Source organism: Cupressus sempervirens, chromosome 2 (genome assembly GCF_028749045.1).
Source record: "Cupressus sempervirens isolate cs-2001-9-10 chromosome 2, ASM2874904v1, whole genome shotgun sequence".
Lineage (NCBI taxonomy): Eukaryota > Viridiplantae > Streptophyta > Pinopsida > Cupressales > Cupressaceae > Cupressus > Cupressus sempervirens.
In genome coordinates, this window is record NC_143119.1 from 780,641,409 (window position 1) to 780,664,675 (window position 23,267).

Consider the following 23,267-nt stretch of genomic DNA (forward strand, 5'->3'; position numbering starts at 1 on the left):
AAAATATTCAGTAGATTGCCGACGGACACCGAGGGGGTGAAGGGGCACAGATAGAGGCAGTGCATTCACCTAGCAGATTGAGGAGTGCCGGGGAATTGCTAGAAGAGACTCGACAACGATTAAATTTGGTGAAAGAGACAAAGGGGGAGTTACTTAACTTGTATACGCCAAGGGTAGAGAATTGAGACAAAAGGGAAGTAACTTGCATGGCTCGAAGTGCCAAAGGAGCATGAGCGTGGAGTGAACTCTTTGTTCTCGATACACTACGAACGTATACAAGTAGAGAATCGAACAATTTTGCTTCAGGAAGATCTTTTCTCACTAGGTAACGTGGTTGTTGGAAGTAGGATAGTTGTCTGAAGCAGTGTGGTTGTACAAAATAGTGCAGGTGCGCAGAATAGTGCGGGTACCCAGAACAACACGGGTGTGCAGAATAGTGTAGGTGCTCAGAACAGCACGGGTGTGCAGAACAGAGCGGGTGTACAGAATAGCGCAGGTGCTCAGAACAGTGCGGGTGTGCAGAACAATGTGGGTATACAACAGGTACTTCAGAATTAGAAGAAAGTAGTAATGAAAGGACTGAAGGAGAAGTTGCTGAAGTTTAATGGTGACGAGACAACAAATCCAATTAGACACTGCGAGACGTGTGAAAAAATATGGACAACAAATAGTGTAACAGACGAGGATGATTGGGTCCAACAGTTTCCAGCAACCCTACGGGGTGTGGCAATTGATTGGTTTGTGGATGCCGACCCTCAAAAATTGACTACATGGGTAGAAGTTAGAAAGGAGTTCATAGTAGAGTTCTGACAATGAAATTGTAGCAGAGATATATAGCACAAAGCAAGGAAAGAATGAAATGATCCGTGCCTATGCAAGATGACTGAAAGAGTTGGTGGGGAAGATGGAGAGTCAACTGGTAGACAAATTGAAAAAATGATGGTTTGTGGAGGGGCTACGACCAGCTTTGAAGAAGAAAATAAAGATTGTACCTCTAGCATTGTGCACAAATGCATATAATCACGCGATGGATTTGGAAAGCGAACAGAAAACAAGTAAGAAGAAGAAGCACAAATCATCGGATTCAGATGATTCATCATCCGAAAGTAGCAACAGTGATGAAGAATCAAACAAGAAAGTTCGAGCGTTGCAAAAAGATATGCTACGAATGATGAAAGAATTAAAAAATTTGAAAAAGAATTTGGACTCAGTGAAGGGAGAATTGTGGTGCACGGACTGTAAAGAGGATGGCTACACAAAGGGCTCATGCTCGAAGAAACAGTTCTGTGATATTTGCTAGGTTGCAGGACATTCCATAAAGGAGTGGTTGTTTAACATGAAGTCAAAAGGACACCAGCAAGTGTTATTGATGTAGGAAGTGTCCACCGGAACAAACACAAACAATGATGCAACTTCGGGAGGATATTCCAACAATAATTGACGCAGAATGGGTGGCAATAATAACAATAATAACAATGGAGGCCGGAGTCGGATATAGTATGACGTGAGTGGACGGCCAATGATACAGTGCCGGGCGTGTAACCTCTAGGGCCACTTCGCCAAGGATTGTACCATGAAGGAGACACCACAACTATTATGCAGATGGTGTGGTCTGGGAGACCATGAAGATTGGAAATGCCTAATGCAGGGGGTAAATCTGTTAAGCATCAAAGCATGTGATGAGAAGGTACTAGCCATTACACGTGAGCAAGCTAAGAAGGCGAAATACCTTGATGCAAAAGAAGAAAAGGAGAGGTTACAACAAGTACGAACAAAGCTAGAAAGATAGATGAAAATAGCGAAGTTGCAAGTAAAAGACATTGCCGATACCTTGAAAGGGAACTTAGCTAAACAAAACATGATAAGGCAGGTGATGCAAACAGAAGTCCCTATTAAATTAAATGACCTACTCCTTACAATGCCCTAGTTACGGACGACCATTCTGAATATAACACTGCTTCCGAAAGCAATGGAGGAAACAGGAAGGGACGGTAGCGGAACGACGGCAACAGACCCAATGCTACTTGCACTTACGATAGACAAGCATCCGATAGTAGTTGAGATGGGCATTCTAAGAATGGTACTGATAGACACAATTGTGGATGGAGGGTCAAGCGTGAATGTGTTACCAGAAGATATATGGAAAAAGTTAGGACAACCCACGCTGTAGCCACCTACATTCCACATACTCACGGCAGATCAACACGGAATCAAACAGCTGGGAACCTTGATGGCACAACTAGTAACTATTGGAACACAACCATTCTTATTAGATTTTGTGGTCATTCCGCTGAAAAAAAGAGGGTATGACGCTATCCTTGGATGGGGTTGGTTGGTGCAAGCAAAAGTGAAACATAACTGGAAACGAAACACCCTATCCATGGAACGAGATGGCAGAAGATTCATAATTGACTCACACACAAATGGTAGGGGAAGAGGTAGCGTCGTCAGACTTAGAAGGTGAAGGGGAGAGTGACGATGAAGGAAAGAAGAGAATGGAACTAGATGAAGGAGTATTGAGATTAGGATGGTCGAATGATGACGACCTAGACTCAGTGAACGAACTACTCCACTTGCAAATGGAGAATTACGAGCTCTTCCTGAGATACAACATGTTGGGTGTCGAGGAAGTAAAAGAAGAGAATGAGTTTCTGAAGGAGTATAGTGAAATGAAGGAGGGAGAAACGTAGGTGGATGAGATGCCGTCCCATACATTTAATGAGGATAAACCGATAAAGTATGAAGAGCCTATGGTGAAAACAATGAACTTGGGAGATGAGGTGAATTTGAAAAACATTCTTGAAGGAGATGATTGGAACCCAGTTTTGAAGGCAGCAACATTCAAAATATTTATGGAGTACAAGGACGTCTTCACTTGGAGGTATAAAGACTTAAAAGAAGTGCCACCGGAGTTATGTGTCCACTGAAAACCGTTGATTGAAGGTGCAGTATCCGTACGGAAGTGGCCATACCGAATGAACAAAAACTATGCGGCATGGGTCACAGAAGAAATCGATCGGATGCTAGAAGCAGGAATCATTTTTAGAGTGCAGACGAGTGAATGGGTATCATTGATTGTGATATCTCTGAAAAAGGACACCACACAGATAAGAATATGCGTAGACTTCCAATGCTTAAACGTGGTAACAATTAAAGATCCGTTTTTGATACCATTCACGGATAGCATTCTGGAGGAAGTTGTAGGGCACGAGATTTATTCATTCATGGATGGATTCTTAAGGTACAATCAAATATCCATTGCTAAAGAAAACAAATTAAAAACAACATTCATTGTGGAAGATGGAGTATACACCTACAATAGGATGTTGTTCAGACTGTGCAATTATCCTACACTTATTTGATAAAATGTCTGTCGGAAGTTTTGAAGCATTCGTAGATGACTAGTCAATCTTTAGCACAAAGGATAAACACATAACGACGCTTGGAGAGTGCATGGAGAGGTGCAGACGAGCAAGATTGGCATTGAATCCGAAGAAGTGCAGATTCATGATGCTACTGGGAAAGTTGCTCGGACACGTAGTCTGCAAAGTAGGATTGAAGATGGATTCGGACAAGGTTCGCGTAATCTTGGAGAGGCCACCATCAACGGATGTATTTGAAGTAAAGTCATTTCTAGGGCACATCAGATATTACCGAAGATTTATTAAGAACTTTGCGAAGGTTTCCTACCCGCTGGACAAACTCACTTGCGAGGGTGAACCTTACAAATAGGAAGTGGGATAGAATGAGACTTTTGAGGGATTGAAAACAAAGTTGGCCACGACACTGATTCTAGCCTATCGAAAATGTGATAAAGAATTTCATGTTCATGTAGATGCATCGAATTATGCCATTGGAGCAACACTGGTGCAGATAGGTGACCACAGATTGGACCATCCAGTGTATTTTGCAAGTAGATTATTATCTAAGGCAGAGGAAAACTATAGTACGACGGAGCGAGAAGCACTAGGGATGGTGTACACAGTACAAAAATTCAAACATTATCTATTGGTGATACCATTTGTATTCTATGTTGATCATCAGGCACTACTATATCTAGGAAATAAGCTGATTATTCAAGGAAGAATAAGTTGATGGTTATTATTATTATAAGAGTTCACATTTAAGATTGTGGTGCAGCCAGGGAAAAGTCATGTAAGTGTAGACCATTTGTCGAGAATAAAATTGGGGGAGCCACCAGAGGGAGTCAATGATGATTTTGTTGACACGCAGCTATTTTACGTTACAGTACTACCATCTTGGTATGCACAACTTGGGGAGTATCTATTGACGAGACAATTTCCTAGTGAGATGCCATCGAATGAGAGAAGGAAATTGGTGTTGAGGAGCAGACATTTTAGTTAATCAATGGGCTCCTGTACAAAATGGGACCTAATTAGATTCTAATGCAGTGCGTCCTATAGGAGGAAATTCCATAAGTATTGAAGGAAGCGCATCAAGGATAGATAGGTAGGCACATGGGGCTAGACACAACTGTGCAGAAGATACTTCTGGTAGGATTATGGTGGACAACCGTACACAACAAGGCCAGAGAGTGGGTTGTTGCATGCGACACATGTCAGCGAGCTGGGAAACCATTGAAGAGGGATTTCATGCCTTTGAATCCTTCGTACGCGAAGGAGCTTTTTGAAAGACGAGAATTGGAATTTGTCGGACCCCTGAAGGTAAGCCAAACCAGAGGGTGTCGATACATCGTGGTGGTGACGGAGTACCTAACCAAGTGGGTGGAGGCACGTGCACTACCGCATAACTCGGTGGTGAGCATAGCAATATTTATTTATGAGCAAATCATCACCAGGTACAAAATTCCATTGCAGTTGACAAGTGACCAGGGAGGACACTTTGTTAATCATGTCATCTGACTGCTCACTACTAAATTCAAAATTATCATTCACTGTCAAACCCGTACTACCCGAGAGCCAACGGACAAGCCAAAGCCATGAATAAGATCCTAGTCATAGTGATTTATAAATCCTGTGTAGTTGAGGGAGAAGATTGGGAAGATAAGTTACCATCAGCCTTATGGGCATATCGTACTTCATATAAAGTAACTTCCAAACATACTCCCTTTCAGTTGATGTACGAACAGGAGGCAGTGGTTTCGATAGAGTCCATGATATCGAGTTTGAGGATAGCAATCGAGAACAAGCTGGGCGACATGGAAAGCCTAAGGGAAAGATTGTACAACCTAAACAAACTGGATGAGCAATGACTACAGGCACAGTGGGCCACAAAAGTCACGCAAAACAGGCAGAAGGCATGGCATGATAAGTGTTTTTTATAAATTAAATTTCAATCAAGCTAGTTAGTGTTGAAGTATAACGAGCGGAATGAGATCGGGCCAGGAAAGTTCAAAGTTAAATGGGTCGGACCATACAAGATAGGAGAAGTTGGCAAGAACGGGGCAACCAAGTTATGGATGCCAGAGGGGAAGGAAGTACCTGACGTAGTAAACGGGTCAAAATTGAAAATCTATCACGAAAGAAATAATGTGCCCCTGTAGACGAACAATTGAGAATAAATAATATATATTAATGTATATATGTAAATTAAGTGTAAGATGGAATCTTTTATTTTTAAGTTGATGGAAGATAAGGAAATATAAACAGGAGAATAGTAGTCAAAAGAACCATTTAAAAACTGCACGAACATGAGGAAATGAGGAAATTATAGATATCACAGAGAAAGACAAACAATTAAACAGAGTATTTCGGAGAAAGTGCATTTTTGTTTGTTATTTGTTTATTCAAGACACCTTTTGGCTTGTATGGACATGGAAGATATAGACCATACGGCCCGTACAGAAATCATGAGGAGCAAGTCAATAAAGAATAAGAAGGGTCATTGATAGAGACTGTATGGCCTTGGAGATCTTTACATTTGCATAGAAAAAGGCAGATTGGGAACCGTACGACTCAGAAGAAAGAACAAGTCAGGAAACAATCACCATATAGATGTGTGAAGAGGAGGTTTGACCGTACGATTGTACGGTAGAAAGGAGGATAGCTACCGCCAGACAAATCTTGAAAAGAAAACACCATACGATGTTCACAAGGGGGAAATATGTCGACCATACAACGTTCCCAAGGAGGAAACATGCTGACCATATGGCGTTCATAGAAGGAAAGGTGTAGACCGTACGGCCATACAACACAAGAAAGTGATGCATCAAAGAGCAAACGAAAGTTCGTATGGCCTAGATAGAGCATGCCACAGCCAGTTATAAGAGGTAAAGATGTAAGAGCTTCCTCATTTTGGGGTCTCGTGTGATCGTCTATTTTTGGGCTTCTTTAACTTGAATACCTTACTCTAGCAAATTTGTGAACTTTACCAAATTTAATGGCATGACCCCTAAAAAACTTTGTCAAAGTGACTTGTGACTTGACCAATTGTTGATAAAATTCCATCCACATAAGGATGCCTTCAATATCTCACATAATTCTTTCTAGAACAAAGAACTAGCAAACATCATTTATGCACCTAGATGCTCTTGCATTGGAGACTCATGGGAAACAAATATTTATTGACTAACCTTTGAGTCTTGTCTATCATGAAGTAGCTCACTTGTCCATGTGCCCTATCAAAATTAAGAATTTGAAAATGCACCTGTGTGTGAGGAGCATACAAATGAAAATAACATATTGAATGGCTATTATATCTATATATATTAATTATAAATGAAATAAGATTTTTTTCCTCTAAAAGGAAATAATTAATTTGTATTAGATAATAATCAAATAGATGATCATACCATTGACTTGACAAAATTAGCCTACTATTTTTCTCAGAGTGTGGGGCAAACTGATGATTAAAACTATTGTTTATAATGAAAGTGTAAAATATGTGAGAAGGGCTTTTTGGTGATATTATTATGCTATTGCTCCTCATCTTTTGTTCCTTACCTTTGGGACAGCATATCACATGTTTATGATCATTTATTTATTCTTATTGTTTTTAGAGTAGTTTATTTTATCGATCCATTATTTGGATACAGGGATTCGGAAAATGGTATTGTAGCAACATCATATCTGGTAAAATTATTGTCATAAGCATGATTGCATCGTGGACAGGCATTGGGCATTAAACTTTTTTATTACTGTAGAACTGGCTGGAGCATGCTACATATAACAAAGACACGTTGAAAGTATAAATTCAAAGATCTGAAACCATGCATAAAAGTGCAATATATTATTCTTTTCTCTATTATAAAATTGAGACTTTGTGGTGCTTTTGTGATAAGAAGTTTAAACATTATGTAACTATAAAGTGCACAGTATAACCAATGCTTTATCTTATAGATTTCCATTTTCATTGCTTTCAGATAAGAAGCCATACTGAGGATCTGAAGAAGCCACTGAAGGTAGGCTTTGTAATTAAATTCAGTTCCTATTGCATTACTTGCTTTGTGGATTTTTGGGATATTGGAATGGTGATTACAAATGTAACATTTTCTTTTTACTCTGCAGTGTTGTTCTCATCTGTTTTGCTTCCTTTTGTCCAAGATCTTTCATCTGAAACCTTAACAATGTTTTATACAAGTCATGGAAGACATATAGCTTTACTTGACATTACAGAAATAGATTCTAAGATTAGTTTAATTCACAACCTTGCTAGTTTAGTGCAATCCATTTCTATGATTGGGCTATGACATGTATATGAAAACTTAAGGTATAATTTCTATGCAAATTGTTCCCTCTTGCCAATGAGAATGTGGCTGCTTCTTGCACATAAAATTATTTGCTCCTCACTCCCTATTTTTCTTATAGGTTCAATTTATAGGAGAAGATGGAATCGATGAAGGTGGTGTACAAAAGGAATTCTTTCAGTTGCTTGTCAGAGATATTTTTGATCCAAAGGTTTTTAAGTTTTCTTATATAACTGCTGAATTCTCCCAATCAAACTCGTATTTGTCCCGATTTTACAATCAGTATTTTTTTAAAAAGTAAACATTGTTGCATTATTATGTAGATTTTCTGAGCCTGTGTTTCTTTTGTAATACATGGTTGTAGTATGGGATGTTTTCTCACAATGACGAAACTCGTTTATTCTGGTTCAATTCTCCGCCATGGGATGTATTAGAGGAATTTGAGTTGGTGGGTATTGTTCTTGGATTAGCCATCTATAATGGGCACATTTTGGAGTTGCATTTTCCCAAAGTTGTGTACAAAAAGTTGCTCGGAAAAGTGCCAACAATTGAGGATCTTTCTGAGGTGAGTGCCTGTGTTTTTGCACTGAATTTCGTGTTATGACAATAATATATTTTTTTTGTTAGAAATATTTCACTTTTGTACTTTTTCCAATATAATAGTAAGTCAGAGTGTCTTGAAATGCTCAATAGAGAAAGTGAAAAATTTATTATCTTTAGTGTTACATTTGACATTCAAATTCCCAAAGAACTTTGTAGTTTGTGAATTATAAATAATTTGTGTTATGATTCATTATTGTAGATTATTGTCATTTATATTTAATGCGTTATCAAATATTTTCCCCTCACCATGTTAGTTTTCGGACTATTGTAAGCAGATTATGAATTCAGAGTAGTTCTAACTGAAAAGAACTTAAAACAAAAGACTTGAATCAAAACAACAGATCTGAGTTTGCTAATCTACAAACACATATTGTTGAAAATACGAATAATGAAAACTCTCAGATCTGAAAACTCAATACTGCATCTATTTAAAAAAAACAGAAAATAAATAATTTCATTGGAACAAATTTTTTAAAAGATACATGTATAATGATTAAAATTAGAATATGTGGCCTTTAGATAGACAGTTTCAGTATGAATCTAAGAGATATTTAGTGAGGTGTCAAGTAAAGCTTGATTGTTAAGCTTACAACCTGCAAAAGTGACGTCTAGTTTGACTGAACAATCATTTAATTTGTTTAACTTTAATCGATCAACCTAGTCCAACAGATGATAACTTACAATCACACATTATTTGTCTCAAACAATTAATTGGGACAAATTTCAAAGAAGAGTTCCTTCATAGCTGGGATCTATTCCCCTATTTCACTATTTCCTCATTGTGCTTTTCTATCTACTGCACATGAGTTTGGATTTATTGCTGTCAGTGTTGTGCCAACAATGTGAGAGCATCAGCACATCAACTCCAGGTAAAAGTTTTAATACTTGCTCTTAACGAGGAAAATCTTTTCCTGCCATCCAAGTCTATTTTACCATTTCAAGCTTCCGCTTAGCCATTGGCTTCCTCAAAATATCTGTAGTTGGTGAATCTGAGGGAATATAGCATAGATTGTAAATTTGGCAAGTACTCATGTGAGTCATGAGAAAGTTTGTCTTGATCAACTAGATCTCAGAGCTGCTGAGTTTCAGAAATGTGTTGACGTGAGTTATTGGTGAGTTACCCAAAAATCACCAAAACTCATGATTTATTGGAAAAAATTAATCCACATTTATATAATAATAGTAAAATTTTCATTTTTTTTTTCAGCTTTCAGTCCTCCAATGCATTGAAAAAATCTTTGAAAACAAACATGATTGAAGGGTCATATGATCCTGAAGGACCTAATTTGTCATTGGTGGTAGGGGATTTGTCCCTTGTATTGTGATGGAGAATGTGCTATGAGTGCTGCCCATAGACCTTGCTGGAGGCTTTGCTCATTGGCCTCATTGGAACTCAATGTGGTTCTAATCATGAATTTCCTTGGGACCAATTGTTGAAGATTGTAGCTGCAATAGAGATCTTTATCTCTAATTTTTCTATATATTGAGATAATACCTGTGCATTGTGTTTACTATTAGAGAATATTTATGATAACATTTGAGATAATATTATATGAAGAAACATGTGTCATGCGAAGAGTCGTGCATTTGGAAAAATGAAGACTCGTTTTGGAAATTGAAGAGACCTTCGGTTGTGATGTGATGAGTCTCTTAGTTCTTTATATATATGTGATTACTTTGTGTGTAGATAAAAAAATATTATTGTGGGCAGGTATTTTTGGGAGGGTCTTTCTTTGATGCATGCAGGGGCATTTTCTTAGTTGAGGCCTATTTGAAAGAGATAAGTATTCTATTATTATGAATTTTTGTTATTAGTGTATTCTTTTCCATTGATCTCTTTGATAGGTTGAATTTATGAGTTACTATTAATCTCTCTTGGTTGTAGGATGGATCAGGAAGCAATGGGATGATGAGATAGTATATTCAAAGCAATGCAGACTGTATGGGGACGCTGCTTGTAGTCTTGGACTGAGTTGATGATGTATATCTTCATTAAAAGATATATATACAGGAAATGATATTCAGAAAGAGACTATTTGAATTTAGAAGAGGTTGTGTCTAATTATTTGCATGCTTATGTGGCAGTGTAACTGCTAAAGCTCCCTATTTGGTCTAACTGGAATCAACTATCTTATTGTGGTGATCAAAGGTATATCTATTGAGAGGAAGTCATAGAGAGGAAATCTTTGCCACTCTTACATGTTGTCAACGCCTTCATCTTAGGAAGAAGTATGAGGTGAAAGCCCTTGTTCCACCCTCTGGGAGTAGGTATGACAGACCACGCTTTGAATGTAGGCATCGTGGAAATGCATTCTTTTATGTGAGAAGTCTGAGGTGAAAGCCTTTGTTCCATCCTCTGCTAGTAGGTATGGTGAACCACCCTTCATGAGTAGGCATGGTGGAAATGCATTCTCCTTTGGGAGAAGTCTGAAGTGAAAACCCTTGTTCCACAACTCTGCAAGTAGGTATAGTGCACCGCCCTTTGCGAGTATGCATAGTGGAAACACATTCTTCTCTTGGTAAAGTTTGAGGTGAAAGCCCTTGTTCCACTCTTTGTGAGTAGGTATGGTGGACCACCCTCTACGAGTAGGCATGGTGGAAGTCATGTGTGTGACTCCCCAACTTTATTTTTATGTGCTTATGAAGTAACTATGGTGAATTGTGTTATGCTGGGATAACATGTCTTTTTATGAGGATCTATGTGATGAGAATTTATCTTTGTTTACAACTATGTATGCCTACTATATTAAAGATCTCTCTTGCTAAGAGGAAGTGTTGAAGATTGTAGCTATGATAGAGATCTTTCTTTGATTTTGCTATATATTGAGATAATACCTATGCATTGTGTTTATAGGTAGAGAAGATATTTATGGTAATATTTGAGATAATATTATATGAAGAGACGTGTCATGGGTTATGTGTTTGGAAAAATGAAAAGACTTGAAGAGACCTTCGGTTGTGATGTAAAGCGTCTCTCAATTCTTTTTATATGTGTGATTACTTTGTGTGTAGATAAATAATATATCAAATGAAAAACATTGTATTGGAACATTTTATTAGCAGTAAAAGAGATTTTTTTTTTGGTGTGGCTAGAGTTTTCCCTTCAAGTGAAATGGTTTTCCCATAATAATCTCTTCTGTCTTTTGTGGATTTTCATTCATCTTTTATTACTGTTTATCTTTATTTTTCTAGGGAAAAAATTAACACCAATAAGCTTGGATATATATTCAAATGTTGGTGTGAAGCTTGTATATTTGCTAATTTTCTTAATTAGTTTTGTTAATAAGAAATTTGAAAAGTCATATCATTGAACAACTAGTTTGAGAAATCACATCATTTTTTTTTCAGAACCAAACCATCATGAAGCCTTGGTATCGGTTTGCAAGTTTTCAAATCAATATGCAGTTCCATATAGTAAGATAATTGTTTAGAACTTTGACGTCTTGAAATGATGTCTGGATTTATAATATGCCTTTGCGATATTAATAGTTTTCAATAATGATGATTGGATATCTATTAATTTCTTGATGCTAGGACTCATTATAGGTCTTAGGCAAGGGATTATTAGTTTCCTCTCCACTCTTACATCCATCAGAGGGGACACAACTGGGGGCAAGATCTTGGAAGGGTTGGGCACTCAACTAGTTATAGAGCTCTCATATTCTTTTCTATGTAATTTTGGATAAATCTCAATCTTTTTCTCGGTCTCTTCAAGATGCGTCATCCTATCCTAAACAAGTTGTCGGGCATTGTGAGTTTGGTACTCCAGGGACGGCTTAGAAGCCACAACATCAATGTCATCAAGGAGGTCAAATTCAAGAGAGATAGACAAGGGGGGAATCTTTGGGGCTAACAACGACCTTGATAGCCTAGATAAGAGAGTCTAATTCTTTGGCGGAGATAGAACTAGGGATATTGTTTAACACAGGAGGGTGTGGTGGTTCTAAGTTTGTGGCCACCAAAGGAGGAGTAGAGCCTTGGTTGAATGAGGGAGATGGAGAAAATACCCCAATTTTTAACTTGTCTATTATAAGGAGGGTTGCAATGGCTTGAAGTAGGCCTCGTAACGAACTTTGGGTTAGTTCTCATAACTTGCTTTCTAGATTTGGGTAGAGGGAAAGCTCTTCTAACATGCCCCTCTTTCCTACACAAAAAACAAGTTTTGATGGCCCTAAGAAACTCCACAGGGCAAGAAACAATTTGTAAATCCATTCCCCAGTTAACTCCAATAAGCAATTGAGTGTCCAAATGAGGCAACAAAGATAAGGATTCTTATATTTGCAAAGTGTTCCCTTTAGATTCTAGGGTCTTAGGTATCAACCTCCTCAAATATGGACAGATGTTTTTAGAAGAGACCCATCTAGGGCACAAAAGTGCCACAATTTCAATGTTATTTGCATTTGGGGACCAAAATATGGCCTGAAAACAACCATTACCAAAATTCCAAAATTCTTTGCTAAAAACTTCTTTCTAGCTTTTGGGGTCATGAAAAAAAAGATATAGACCCCTTTGAATCTTTTTGAAGGAACTATAGTTGAAACCTTACTTTTAACCTAAGTTGCCAATTTGGGTTTAGTTCCAAGTTCAAAGTTCGAGAACTGGTTCGCAAGTTCGTCAAAATTTTGGAAAGGGTTTTGGGTCAGTTTGGGTTTGTTAGTAAAAAAATGTAAAAATTATACACACACACACACACACACACACATTTTTATGAAGCATGAGTTAAAATTAGAATTTAGCATAGTAGCATAAACACATTTAAACAACAATAACTTTAGAACACCATAAACAATAACATATCATAGTGATCATACCATCATATAGTAACATAGTCCAATCAACTTCAACATCAAAGATTCAAAAAATTCCTCGAGAGGAATTTATTTCGATCAAATTTTGCAAAAATATAGCAACATTCCTTAATCTAGACTTCTTAGTGTTTAATGCCATAGCCATTTTTGGATTAGGTTTAATGGCAAGTGTAGGGTCAGAGTAAGTCTTTATTACATTCTTTTCCTCCGACTGTTCCATCTCATCCTGGGAGCTTCTTGAACATGAATTGAGCTTTCGATGAAACCCTCCCTATGCCCTTCACCACCTCTTTGAATGTCTTTGAGGCCAACTGATTAGGGTTGGCTTTGGGGGAGTTGTACCACATTAAACACCAAGTAAAGTCAAGAGAAGTTGTAGTAAATCCAATGAAGAAATGTGGTGGGCATGAAAGACTATGAAAGGCCCTTACCATACGGGTCGAGCGAAGCTCGCTTGTGCGATGGTGGCCTTCACGGTATCAGAGGTGTCTAGTTGCAAAGCTCTAGCCAACATTTATTTAACACCAATTTTAGACATTCAAAATATAAATTGTAAAATTATATATTATATAGCAAAATTAACTTCAAATAAAAAACTTAAAAACTAAAAACTAAAATAAAAAAATACATCCTTAGGAGAGCTTTAATTTCAAGAGGCTAAAAGTAAATGGAGAGTTGACCATTTAGTATGTAATGTTCCCTTGGTGAAATAGGTTTTACTTTTATTTTATATTATTTTATTAATTTATTAATTTATTATTAATCGGTAAACGGCCAAAGCCTTTGATTATATTAATTAAATGAAACTAAATACAACAGAGTGTCTCCATTCAAAAGGGCACTGGTAGGAAAGAACGGAGAATAAAACCTCCAGTCTTGCCCGGGACCTAAGTCCTTTATTTTTACAAAATAAAAGGGGCATGCCCTAGTTTAAAATTCAAAATTTATTACAAAATAGCGGACATCAGTCCTATTCTACCTTTGATCTATTCTGATTAGTCAACTTCTAATGAGTTCTTGATCCAAGAGAACCTCTCTAGCTAGAGCATTAGCTTTTTGTGAGCATCGCTACTTTCTTGAATTATCTGTATCACACATGCCTTATTGATCTGCTTAAACAATAGATTGCTAAGAGGATATAGTTAGTATTCTTACTATGGAAACTAAATAATTGACCTCCCTGGTTGTATGTTGCAAAGCTTTGCAACCAAATTAAAATGAGAAATCATTCCATGCTTGATTAAAACTTGTCAAAATTTTGAAAAAACTTTAGTCCTAGCATTGGTGAAATAGGTTTTATTAATAACTAATAATAATAAAATTAAAATATAATAGAACAAAAATAAAACATAATACAATAAATGGTTAAAATTTATGAAACAAGGAGTTGTGAATCCCTCAAACACGAGATATAGAAGGGGAAGAATTCATTTGAAAGGGGATGTGGATGAAAGAAGAAATAATGGAGCATGTGAATCAAGTAAGAGGTTGTAGTAAAAAGGAAATAGGATACAAATAAGGAAGTGACTCCTTCAAAAGGCCAAAATCAAAGGCAACCCTTTTTGCTCCAAGACACGTGCTGGTCCCTCTAACTCAACTTACATATCCTTAACCTTTTCTAACAAGAGGGGGCCACTTGATGCAACATCAATAGGGGATTTAAACTCCATTGCATAAATGGTTACGAGTCATGACATCTATCATGCCTTGCAAGTAAGGAGACTAGTCACAAATAGATTAAATAACTATGTGTTAGAATATAACTATTCATTATGGTTAGACAATGCAAGTTCAAGCTATAAATTTTAAAATTTATATATAAAACAATCAAATAAAAAAGAATTACCCGGTTGGAACAAATGGAATGTGGCAAACGTACAAAAACTTTCAAAATGAATTTTTGTAGCATAATGGACCTGCTTGTTCCAAAATATGCTCTCAAGTGAGGGTTGTGAACCAAGAGTAGTGCGTGACATGAAATGATTGTTCAACCTCGATTTTCAAACTCTAGGAGCATAGCTAATAGTGCCACTAGGAGTAAAAGTAAAAGCACTAGCACTAGTAGAAGCTTAGTCACATGGTTTACCAAATTTTTGGCTCCACGTTCGAAATTTAGTGAACCCATAAAAAATGTAAAAAATTCACTCAAATTCATCATAAATTCATATGGAACTATTTTTTAGGTTTTCTGGAAAAAATGCTTGTAAAATCATGCCCTTCGTCTGCTAAAAATGCAATTGTCTAAAGCTCGGCTAGGGTAAAACAATTGTGTTTGCTAGCTTGGCTAGGGGAAAACAATTGTGCTCTATTTTCTTGCATTTGCTGCTCGACTTTCACCATTTGAAGGTCGTGTCTGGTGCTTCATTTCTGACTGTCTGCATTTTTATGAGTCTATGTTTCATTGCGTCAACGACCAATGGTTTGCATTTTGCTCTTGCAGGGTCAACGGTCGACAACATATAGGAAGTCCAATTACGTTTTTCATTTATTGGTTTAGGTTTGAAATCTTTTATAAGATTATTACAAAAAATAGTATTTGTATTATTAGATTTTAATATTTTATAAGATTATAATACATATTAAATGTTATTTATTATTTTTTAATCAACAAAAACATTAATAATAAATAGCGTAATAATGATAATAAATAAATTCATAAGCATATAATTATTTCTTTGCATGAAACTCATAAACATATAATAATAAATAACATATATTGTTTTGAAAATTACATATGGTGAATTTAATGTCGTTTTTAAAATTTTTTTTGACTTAGTTGAACTTCTTCCGAACTTCATAGTTGTTGAACTCGATCACGAACTTAGACCTTATGACTTAGAGAAAAGGCACTAGGATGAAAAGGCAGTATGGGAAAATCCGCTGCAACACAACCTACGGATGCAAACACCAATGAACGAGAACTGATACTAGCTAACTCCTCCGTTTGCCTCTTCTTTGTTTCCATTATTTGCTCAAAAATTTCTAGTTGAACGTAACATGTATAAACTACCTTGGGAGGTGCTAATCGACATGGTTTAGTATCATGGACATGTATCCCAACAATATGATGTTTAAATCTATTTATGCCACCATGATTAATTTCCTTATAAAATTTGCATTTCATTTGCAACCTAGTTCTACTAAGAAATTCTTCCATATATTGCCAAGTTGCATCCCTTTGACCTTGTTTCTTAGGCCGAGGATTTGGAGTAGATGTTGGGGAAAATGTTGTTTTCATAACACAAGGCTGCTGTAATAAGACAATTTTACAAAAAAAATTATCATTTGTGCATTGTATTTTATGAAGTTATAAACTAATGCAAAAAAATCAGCAATCCCCACACTTGTGTATTGTGTTTTATTCTTGAATCTTGATTCTTTTCCTTTCAAATTCAAATTCAAACTTAAAAGTTAAAACGAAAGAATTTAAAATTTAAAATTCAAAGTCAAACTCCAATGTTTCAAGAAAGAATTTAGAAGATTCAGAAAACCCTACATTTTTCTTATAAAAAATTGTAAATACGTGTTTATAGTATTTTCTAGAAAAAACCTAGGGTTTTCTATTGTTCTGTCATTCAAGTATGAAATTGCGATTTAAAAGGAAAATATTCAACTTCAAGTGTTGGAAAGTAAAAGAATTAACAATAAAATCCATTAAAAAACCAATAAAATTCATAAAATTTAACTCTTGCCTCTTCGAAATGAGATGAGATGTCTTTGCAACTGCTGCTATGGACTCCTTCATGCTCTGATGCAAGTATAACGTTGCCCCATTGTGATTTGTGGAAGATTGTTAGCTCTTCCTTCCTTTTGGTTGCAAATATATGGAATCTTATTTTTCTTCCTATCTCACACTTCTCTCTTCTTCTCAATAAAATGAAATGAGATGCCTTTTAGAGCTGCAAGGAATAAATAGAACAAAAAGGAAAACAACAAAACTTTGAGATTTTTGTGTTTTTATTGGCAAACTTGGCATTGATGGCAACTGAGTCCTGTCACTCATACTCGGCGAGTCACAGGCCTAACTTGGTTGAGTCTGAATGTTAAGTCTGAATCAGAGTCCCTATGAATTGGTAGAGGTGACTCAATTTGCACTCACCAAGACTCAGCAAGTCATAATGAGCTTGGCAACTATGCTTTAAAATCAGAAAATATATTTCAAATGTATTCTATCTTGATGTGATAATTGCCATGGGATTTGATGTTTGGACAAAAGTTACCCTAAAAAATGAACCAGGGGTCGATTGATGATGGAAATCCCTCTTCCTAGATAATTAATTAAAAATAGGTTTCCAAGAAAAATAAATGTCAAGAAATTGAGGAACCATCCATTCTCTTTTCAAAGTAAATAAAGCTTCCATGTGGTCTACATCAAGCCTAAGTTTAGCTAGCTTTTCTTAATAGTGAGGGATAAAAAACAGAAATTTAACCCCAAGCACTATCAAATGTGAAATAGCTAATTGAGGAGAATAATTCTGAAAATAGAATCAAAAGATGAGGGTGAAGCTCTTATAATAAGGAGAAGGTGGAGGATTATTTACTATGCTGCTTGTTTTGGTTTGGATTTGATTTGTTAGTTTGGCAAAAAATTTCACCTAGATTTGGTATATCTAGGTTGGTCATGTTAGAGCATGCAGATATGTTGCACACATGTCTTTGTTGCACCATGCACATTTGCATATTGTTGCATTTCATAGGAGTGTACATATTCTTATGCATAACTGAGCACATGTTTGCACATGCATGCTTAGTTTAAGTTCACCTAGATGAGCTTTAGTTGAGCCCAATTTAGCCTAGTTTAAGTCTAGCTTGCCTCTAATTTTCTCTTAGAGCTCTAGTTTTCTTTTTTGTGTTATCAGGGCTATAGCTTTCTATGAAAGCAATCCATTCATCCTATGATAATCTCAATTCATTTTTTGCAGTCAACACAAAATTTTCAGGTCGTGTTGACAAAACTATTTTGCTTGAGTACCTTTTTATGATACATGGTATACTTATAGACGATTCTTGGCTTTTGGGTTGAAATCATCATCAACTCCTATAGGTCACACACAAGCATGTAATTTCCACATGATTAAATACTAAGTGCATTGACACATAAAATCAATTAAAATCACCATACCACTTTTTATTTGTTGGGGTCAGTGCCACTAGCTGTACCATAGAAATGAAAGTTTCTAGTTAGGGTTAGGGTGTTCACTTGCTTGCTCCAAGCTCTAGTTTCGACTTGGGTACATTTAGATCACCTAAGCCAAATTCAAAGGCTCGGTGTAGGACCTTGGGAAAACTCAAGCCTAAACAATATAAGACAAAGTTTTACTTTCTCAAACTTAACAACCATCACAGTATCAAGGACAAGCGATCTAACAATTATGCAACGTAAAAAACAAGATTTATGAGGAAACCCTATCGGAAGAAAACCAAGGAAAAATAGTGCTTACATAAATGCTTCTCTTACAAATTTTCTAGGCACCAACCCACAAGAGACACTAATCCCTCTTAAATGATTTGTAGTCACCAACCCACCGGAGACACTAATCCCCACAATTGAGCTCCAACTTATTGATGAACACCAATCTCTTTAATATGAGGACAAACCTCTTCAATGCGAGGCACCAACCTCTAACTCAACGAAATATTACCTTTAGAATGTTGCTTCTCCAATGAATGATGAACATATAGTTCCTTCACAAATTCGAATGTATTTCCTTCAGAATTGTTCACAATTCTGCATATATTCTTTAGCATATTCATATATTTGCTGCTACTCAGAAATCTGCTCTTGCATAATGCACCTTATATGCTTTCTTTCACAAATCAACTTATAGCTTCATTAATAATTAACATCTTCCTTCAGAATAAATCTGCTCAATTCTCATGAATATCCTTTCAAAGGTTCTTTCAAAAATCTCCTTTTATATCTTTATGTCTTCATCTCTCCCCTTTTAACTCTTGAATGATCTTGTTGTATTCACCACGTGTTGTGCATTCGCCTATTCCTGTTGTGCAGTTGCGTTTTCCCTTATTCTACTCGTGGGGGTGTTGTTTGTTCGCTCTGGTTGTGTGTTTTGTTTGTGCTTTGATTGGGGGTTTAGTTTGTTTGGCTACTTGCTTGCATCTTGCATCCTGACTGTTTTTGAATTTGCCTACGTTTGTCTTTCAGTTTCTTGTTTGTGCTTGGTAGATGGGCCTACATTTGTTTTCTTTGCCAACTTCTACTCCCTGTTTGTGGACAGCTTTTCGCTTTTTCTTAGTTCATTGGTTTTGATTGTTGTGCTTATGAGCTAGGCCATCTGCTGGTTGGTTTGTGTTCTGTGTTCATGGGCCCTTCCTTAGCGTCTGCTATTCTATTGTTGGCTTGTCTGTTCTTGGTCAGGTTTGCTTTTGTGCCTTCCTGTGCAATAATAGGGTGGTTCCCGTCACCACCTCCTTTAGCATCCTTCTTCCTTTGTGTTTAAGCGTTCTTGGACTGTCTTGGGTTGGTTATCTTCATTCTTCAACCACAAGTTAAGATATCGTACACAAGCTTTGCAGGGGGTTGGCGACATTACTGGTGTTCTTTTGGGATTATGTAGACTCTCTCTACAGGTGTCTTGGGCCATTATTGTGTGCTGAGGATCGGTGTTTGCCTTGGTCATCACCTGATTGTACTCATTCCTTGTTTGTGTCATTTCTGGTCCTACATTTTGCTCGGTCTCTAGTTATCACAACTGACTGCCCAACCTGGTGGGAATTACTTTGGGTGACGTAGGGGTGTCCTTCATGCCACTGCAAACATACCCAACAGATTAAGAGTGAGGCTTCCACTATGTTGTTGGAACGCATTTCCAGCCTGTAATTTGAGAACCATCGCTTAAAAACATGTTGACAACACTCTAAAAAAATTTGGCCACATTATTGCAAAGTACATAACATGGAAAAATGACTTACTATCATGAGAGAGCAGCTCAATTTATATCGCAGCCAGATTACTAAGACATTGGCCATTATATCTTCTTCCATCACAGAGTTTGTTGGTTGCAAACAACTTTTAGACTCACATGGTGCAGGTTTCAGAGATCAAACAAATAAAATAAAAGCAACATGAATTAAACACCAACAGGCATTGTTGAAAAATAGAAACAAAATCTCTGCTGAAATCATGGGCAATAGTTTGTAACGGAAATAGATGTACTCCTCTTGCAGGGGTGAAGGCTCTCCTCCACTCCAAACTTGCAGATGAGAGAGCTAGGAAAGCAAGAGAGATTAACCTTAAGGTACGCATCCTACCACCCATCACCACCGACCCACTAGATGTGGCTTATGCATTTCTTTGTGACCAGCTGGAGCTCCTTGATATTTCTCTTGATAGAGCATGGGTCAGTTATGCTTCCACATTGTTCCTATGTTTCCACAATTCTTCAAATAGACTCCATGTACTTAGGGATCCTAGGAAATTCTTTGTTCTACCATCAAAGATATTTCTTGATGAGGATTGTTTACCATACAGGGTAAACGATTTATTAATGCATTCAAACAATAGACAAGAACATGTAACACATAAGTATTCTTTTTATCATTCGCACGTATACAATAGATACTACAATATTTGATATGATTGATTACAATGATGATTCCAAAGTCCATTCCGAATGGTGTACATATACCTTCCTGAAGGGGTGACTCAACCGTCATGCGATACTATTCTACTTGTTGGCTACAATATAGATTTTACTGACAACATCATCCCCCCCAAAAGAAAAGTCGTCTTTGGATGACAATTACAAAATATCCATGACAAATTAACAAAACGGAATACATTAATTGACTAACTCTAACAAGATAGATTCATTTCCATCGCATCACTTTCACATTCATCTTGTGCCTGCACCAAACTGGTCTCCAAAACACGTTGCATCTGTAACCTCTACTAACACAATATTGTCACCATAGCCAAGCTAACCTTGATAGCCACCTGTCCCACCTTCTCTACTTCCAACGCTTGGGTATGCTGAGCTAAGTGTCACTCTACCACCTCCAACTGGATGATTAGCTCCTCTTGAGCTCTTTATGCATCCATCAAGACAGCCTCACGTCCAACACCTACTCCAAGTTCCTCCAAGTGTATCGCCCCTCTCAAAAGGCTTGCTCCAGTGCTCTCTCCACCTCTAGCACACGGACACTCTATGCCTACAATTGCTCCAGGTCTCATCAACTGATCACACTTCCCAGGACTGATAACTGAACTGATTGGGGGTCTAGGGGGCAACACCTCCAGTAGGGTCGAGGGGTAGCGTTGCTACGGGGTCCTGGGGCAGAGCCCCAGGCGCACTCCCTGTCGCAATACAAGGTGGGGTCGAGGGGCAGTGCCCCTCGCTGCCAAGACCAAATTAGCCCTCTTAAACCCACACAAAAGTCCATGGAACACTCCATTTTTGTGATTTTCTTCCAATACCACACTCTTTTTGCCAACCGCTTATGTTTTCTTCATTACCTGTTTATGTTTGTCCCTTTGGTACCATATGTTTTCCATTCTCAACTGTTTTGATTTGTCATCATTTTTTTTGTTTTTTTTTTAGAACCTCCGATCACCCTTCTTCTGTGTTTACCGGTGTACTACAATCTGCTTCCCTTCAAGTGAGTCTGTACGGTGATCTCAAACTTCTGTGTTGTATAGATGACTATGCCTATACCGTACGGTTCTTCTTTCTCCAATTCCTACCGTATGAAATGGCTCTGAGTTCTTTCGTAATTTGCCAATGTATATATTTCCTTGCCACTATACGGCCCTCCTGATACTGTACGGGCTTCCTACTCTATTTACTAATTCCATACGGATCATACAACTTAGTTCTCCAATAACAATGTCGTATAAGTTTGTCGTACGGTCTTTTCTTCAATTTGACCGTACGGTACATCTCCAATTCCTGTAACTCCTTAGTCGTACAATGTATTCTAGTATGTTCCTTGTACGGTTTTCTCCACAACATTCCTCTCTCTATCCTCTGGTGGCCATACGGTTGTCTTTGCATACGCGCTTAGCACTTTATTGATGGCATTTCCCTGTTGCTGTATGACTAACTTCAAGAATGTCGTATGGTTAATCTTCTACTACTACTGTATAGTCCTTCACAATGATGTACAATCCTGCAAATTGTCTCTTTGTATTTCTGTATGGGTTGTATTGAGTGCCTTCCTTATTTTCGCTTCCGTACAGCCATACGACTATTGGTTTGCTTTATATAGTTGGTCAAGCCTACACTTCTCTGTTCCTTCCCTAATGGCCGTACAGTTTCCAATTTGTTTCTTTTCAGGCCATACGGTCTTTAAATTCACTAATAATTTTCATACTCTTTTAATAATCTTGCCTTTTATTACTCTATCATTGTCCTTATTTATTCTATTATTTCCGTACCAGCACTTCAAGAATTATGTTCACTTTATATTTTATCTACATTTACTTATCTTACATATATATATTATTTACTGCTTTTATACTCTCTCAATTGTTCGTCCACGGAGGTGCGTTATTTCTTTCATGATAGACTTTCAGCTTTAACCCATTCATTGCATTGGCTACTTCCTTCTCTTCGAGCGTCCATAATTTTATTGCTCTATTATTGCCCACTTCATGGATTTTATATGGCCCAACCCACTTTATTTTAAATTTGCCCAGTCTGATCTCGTTACGCCCATTATACTTCAACACTAGTTGTCCCGATTGAAATTCGTTCAACCTCAAGTGCTTGTCATGCCATGCCTTTTGCCTGTTCTGTGTAACCTTCGTGGCCCATACCATGAATTCCGTTGGCTGCCACTCCTTGCCATCAATAACTGTATTCTTAATACTAAAACCTTCAATCCGTACAACTATAGTTTTTATTAAGCCCTTCCTCTTTGTTTCTTGTGCAGACTATATGATGTGTTTTCCTTGCTGTCGGCACCTTTCTACTATATCCTTGGTGTGGTGTAACATTTTCTTTCTGCGCAATCTGTTCATCGTGTACCGTATAGTAGAATCTTTCCTTTTTGCTAGGTTCGTATAGTACCTTTTTCCCTCTAGCTTCAGCTGTAATTGCCTTTCCTTCTTCCATTTCTCTGTATTCCTTTGGACATTCCTTTTTCTCTCCTTTCTCACCTTCGTCGACTCTTAACATATTATAGCTCGCAAAGAGCTTGTAATCCTCCATTTGCCAATGAAATAGACCATT

General features: G+C 37.3%; 1 protein-coding gene across 7 annotated transcripts in view; it reads left to right on the forward strand.

The window, feature by feature from the left end:
• The window catches only part of LOC149575791 (uncharacterized), a 315,107-nt gene that overhangs the window by 180,754 nt on the left and 111,086 nt on the right, over positions 1-23,267 (forward strand). For all 7 annotated transcript variants that reach the window (XR_016360237.1, XR_016360238.1, XM_089815588.1 and 4 more), the window contains exons 10-12: positions 7,343-7,381; positions 7,788-7,877; positions 8,031-8,231. Coding sequence is in view for 5 of the 7 variants with exons in the window: in XM_089815588.1 (XP_089671714.1) it covers positions 7,343-7,381; positions 7,788-7,877; positions 8,031-8,231 (330 nt within the window). In the remaining 2 variants the exon portion in view is untranslated. The remainder of the gene's footprint in view (positions 1-7,342; positions 7,382-7,787; positions 7,878-8,030; positions 8,232-23,267) is intronic.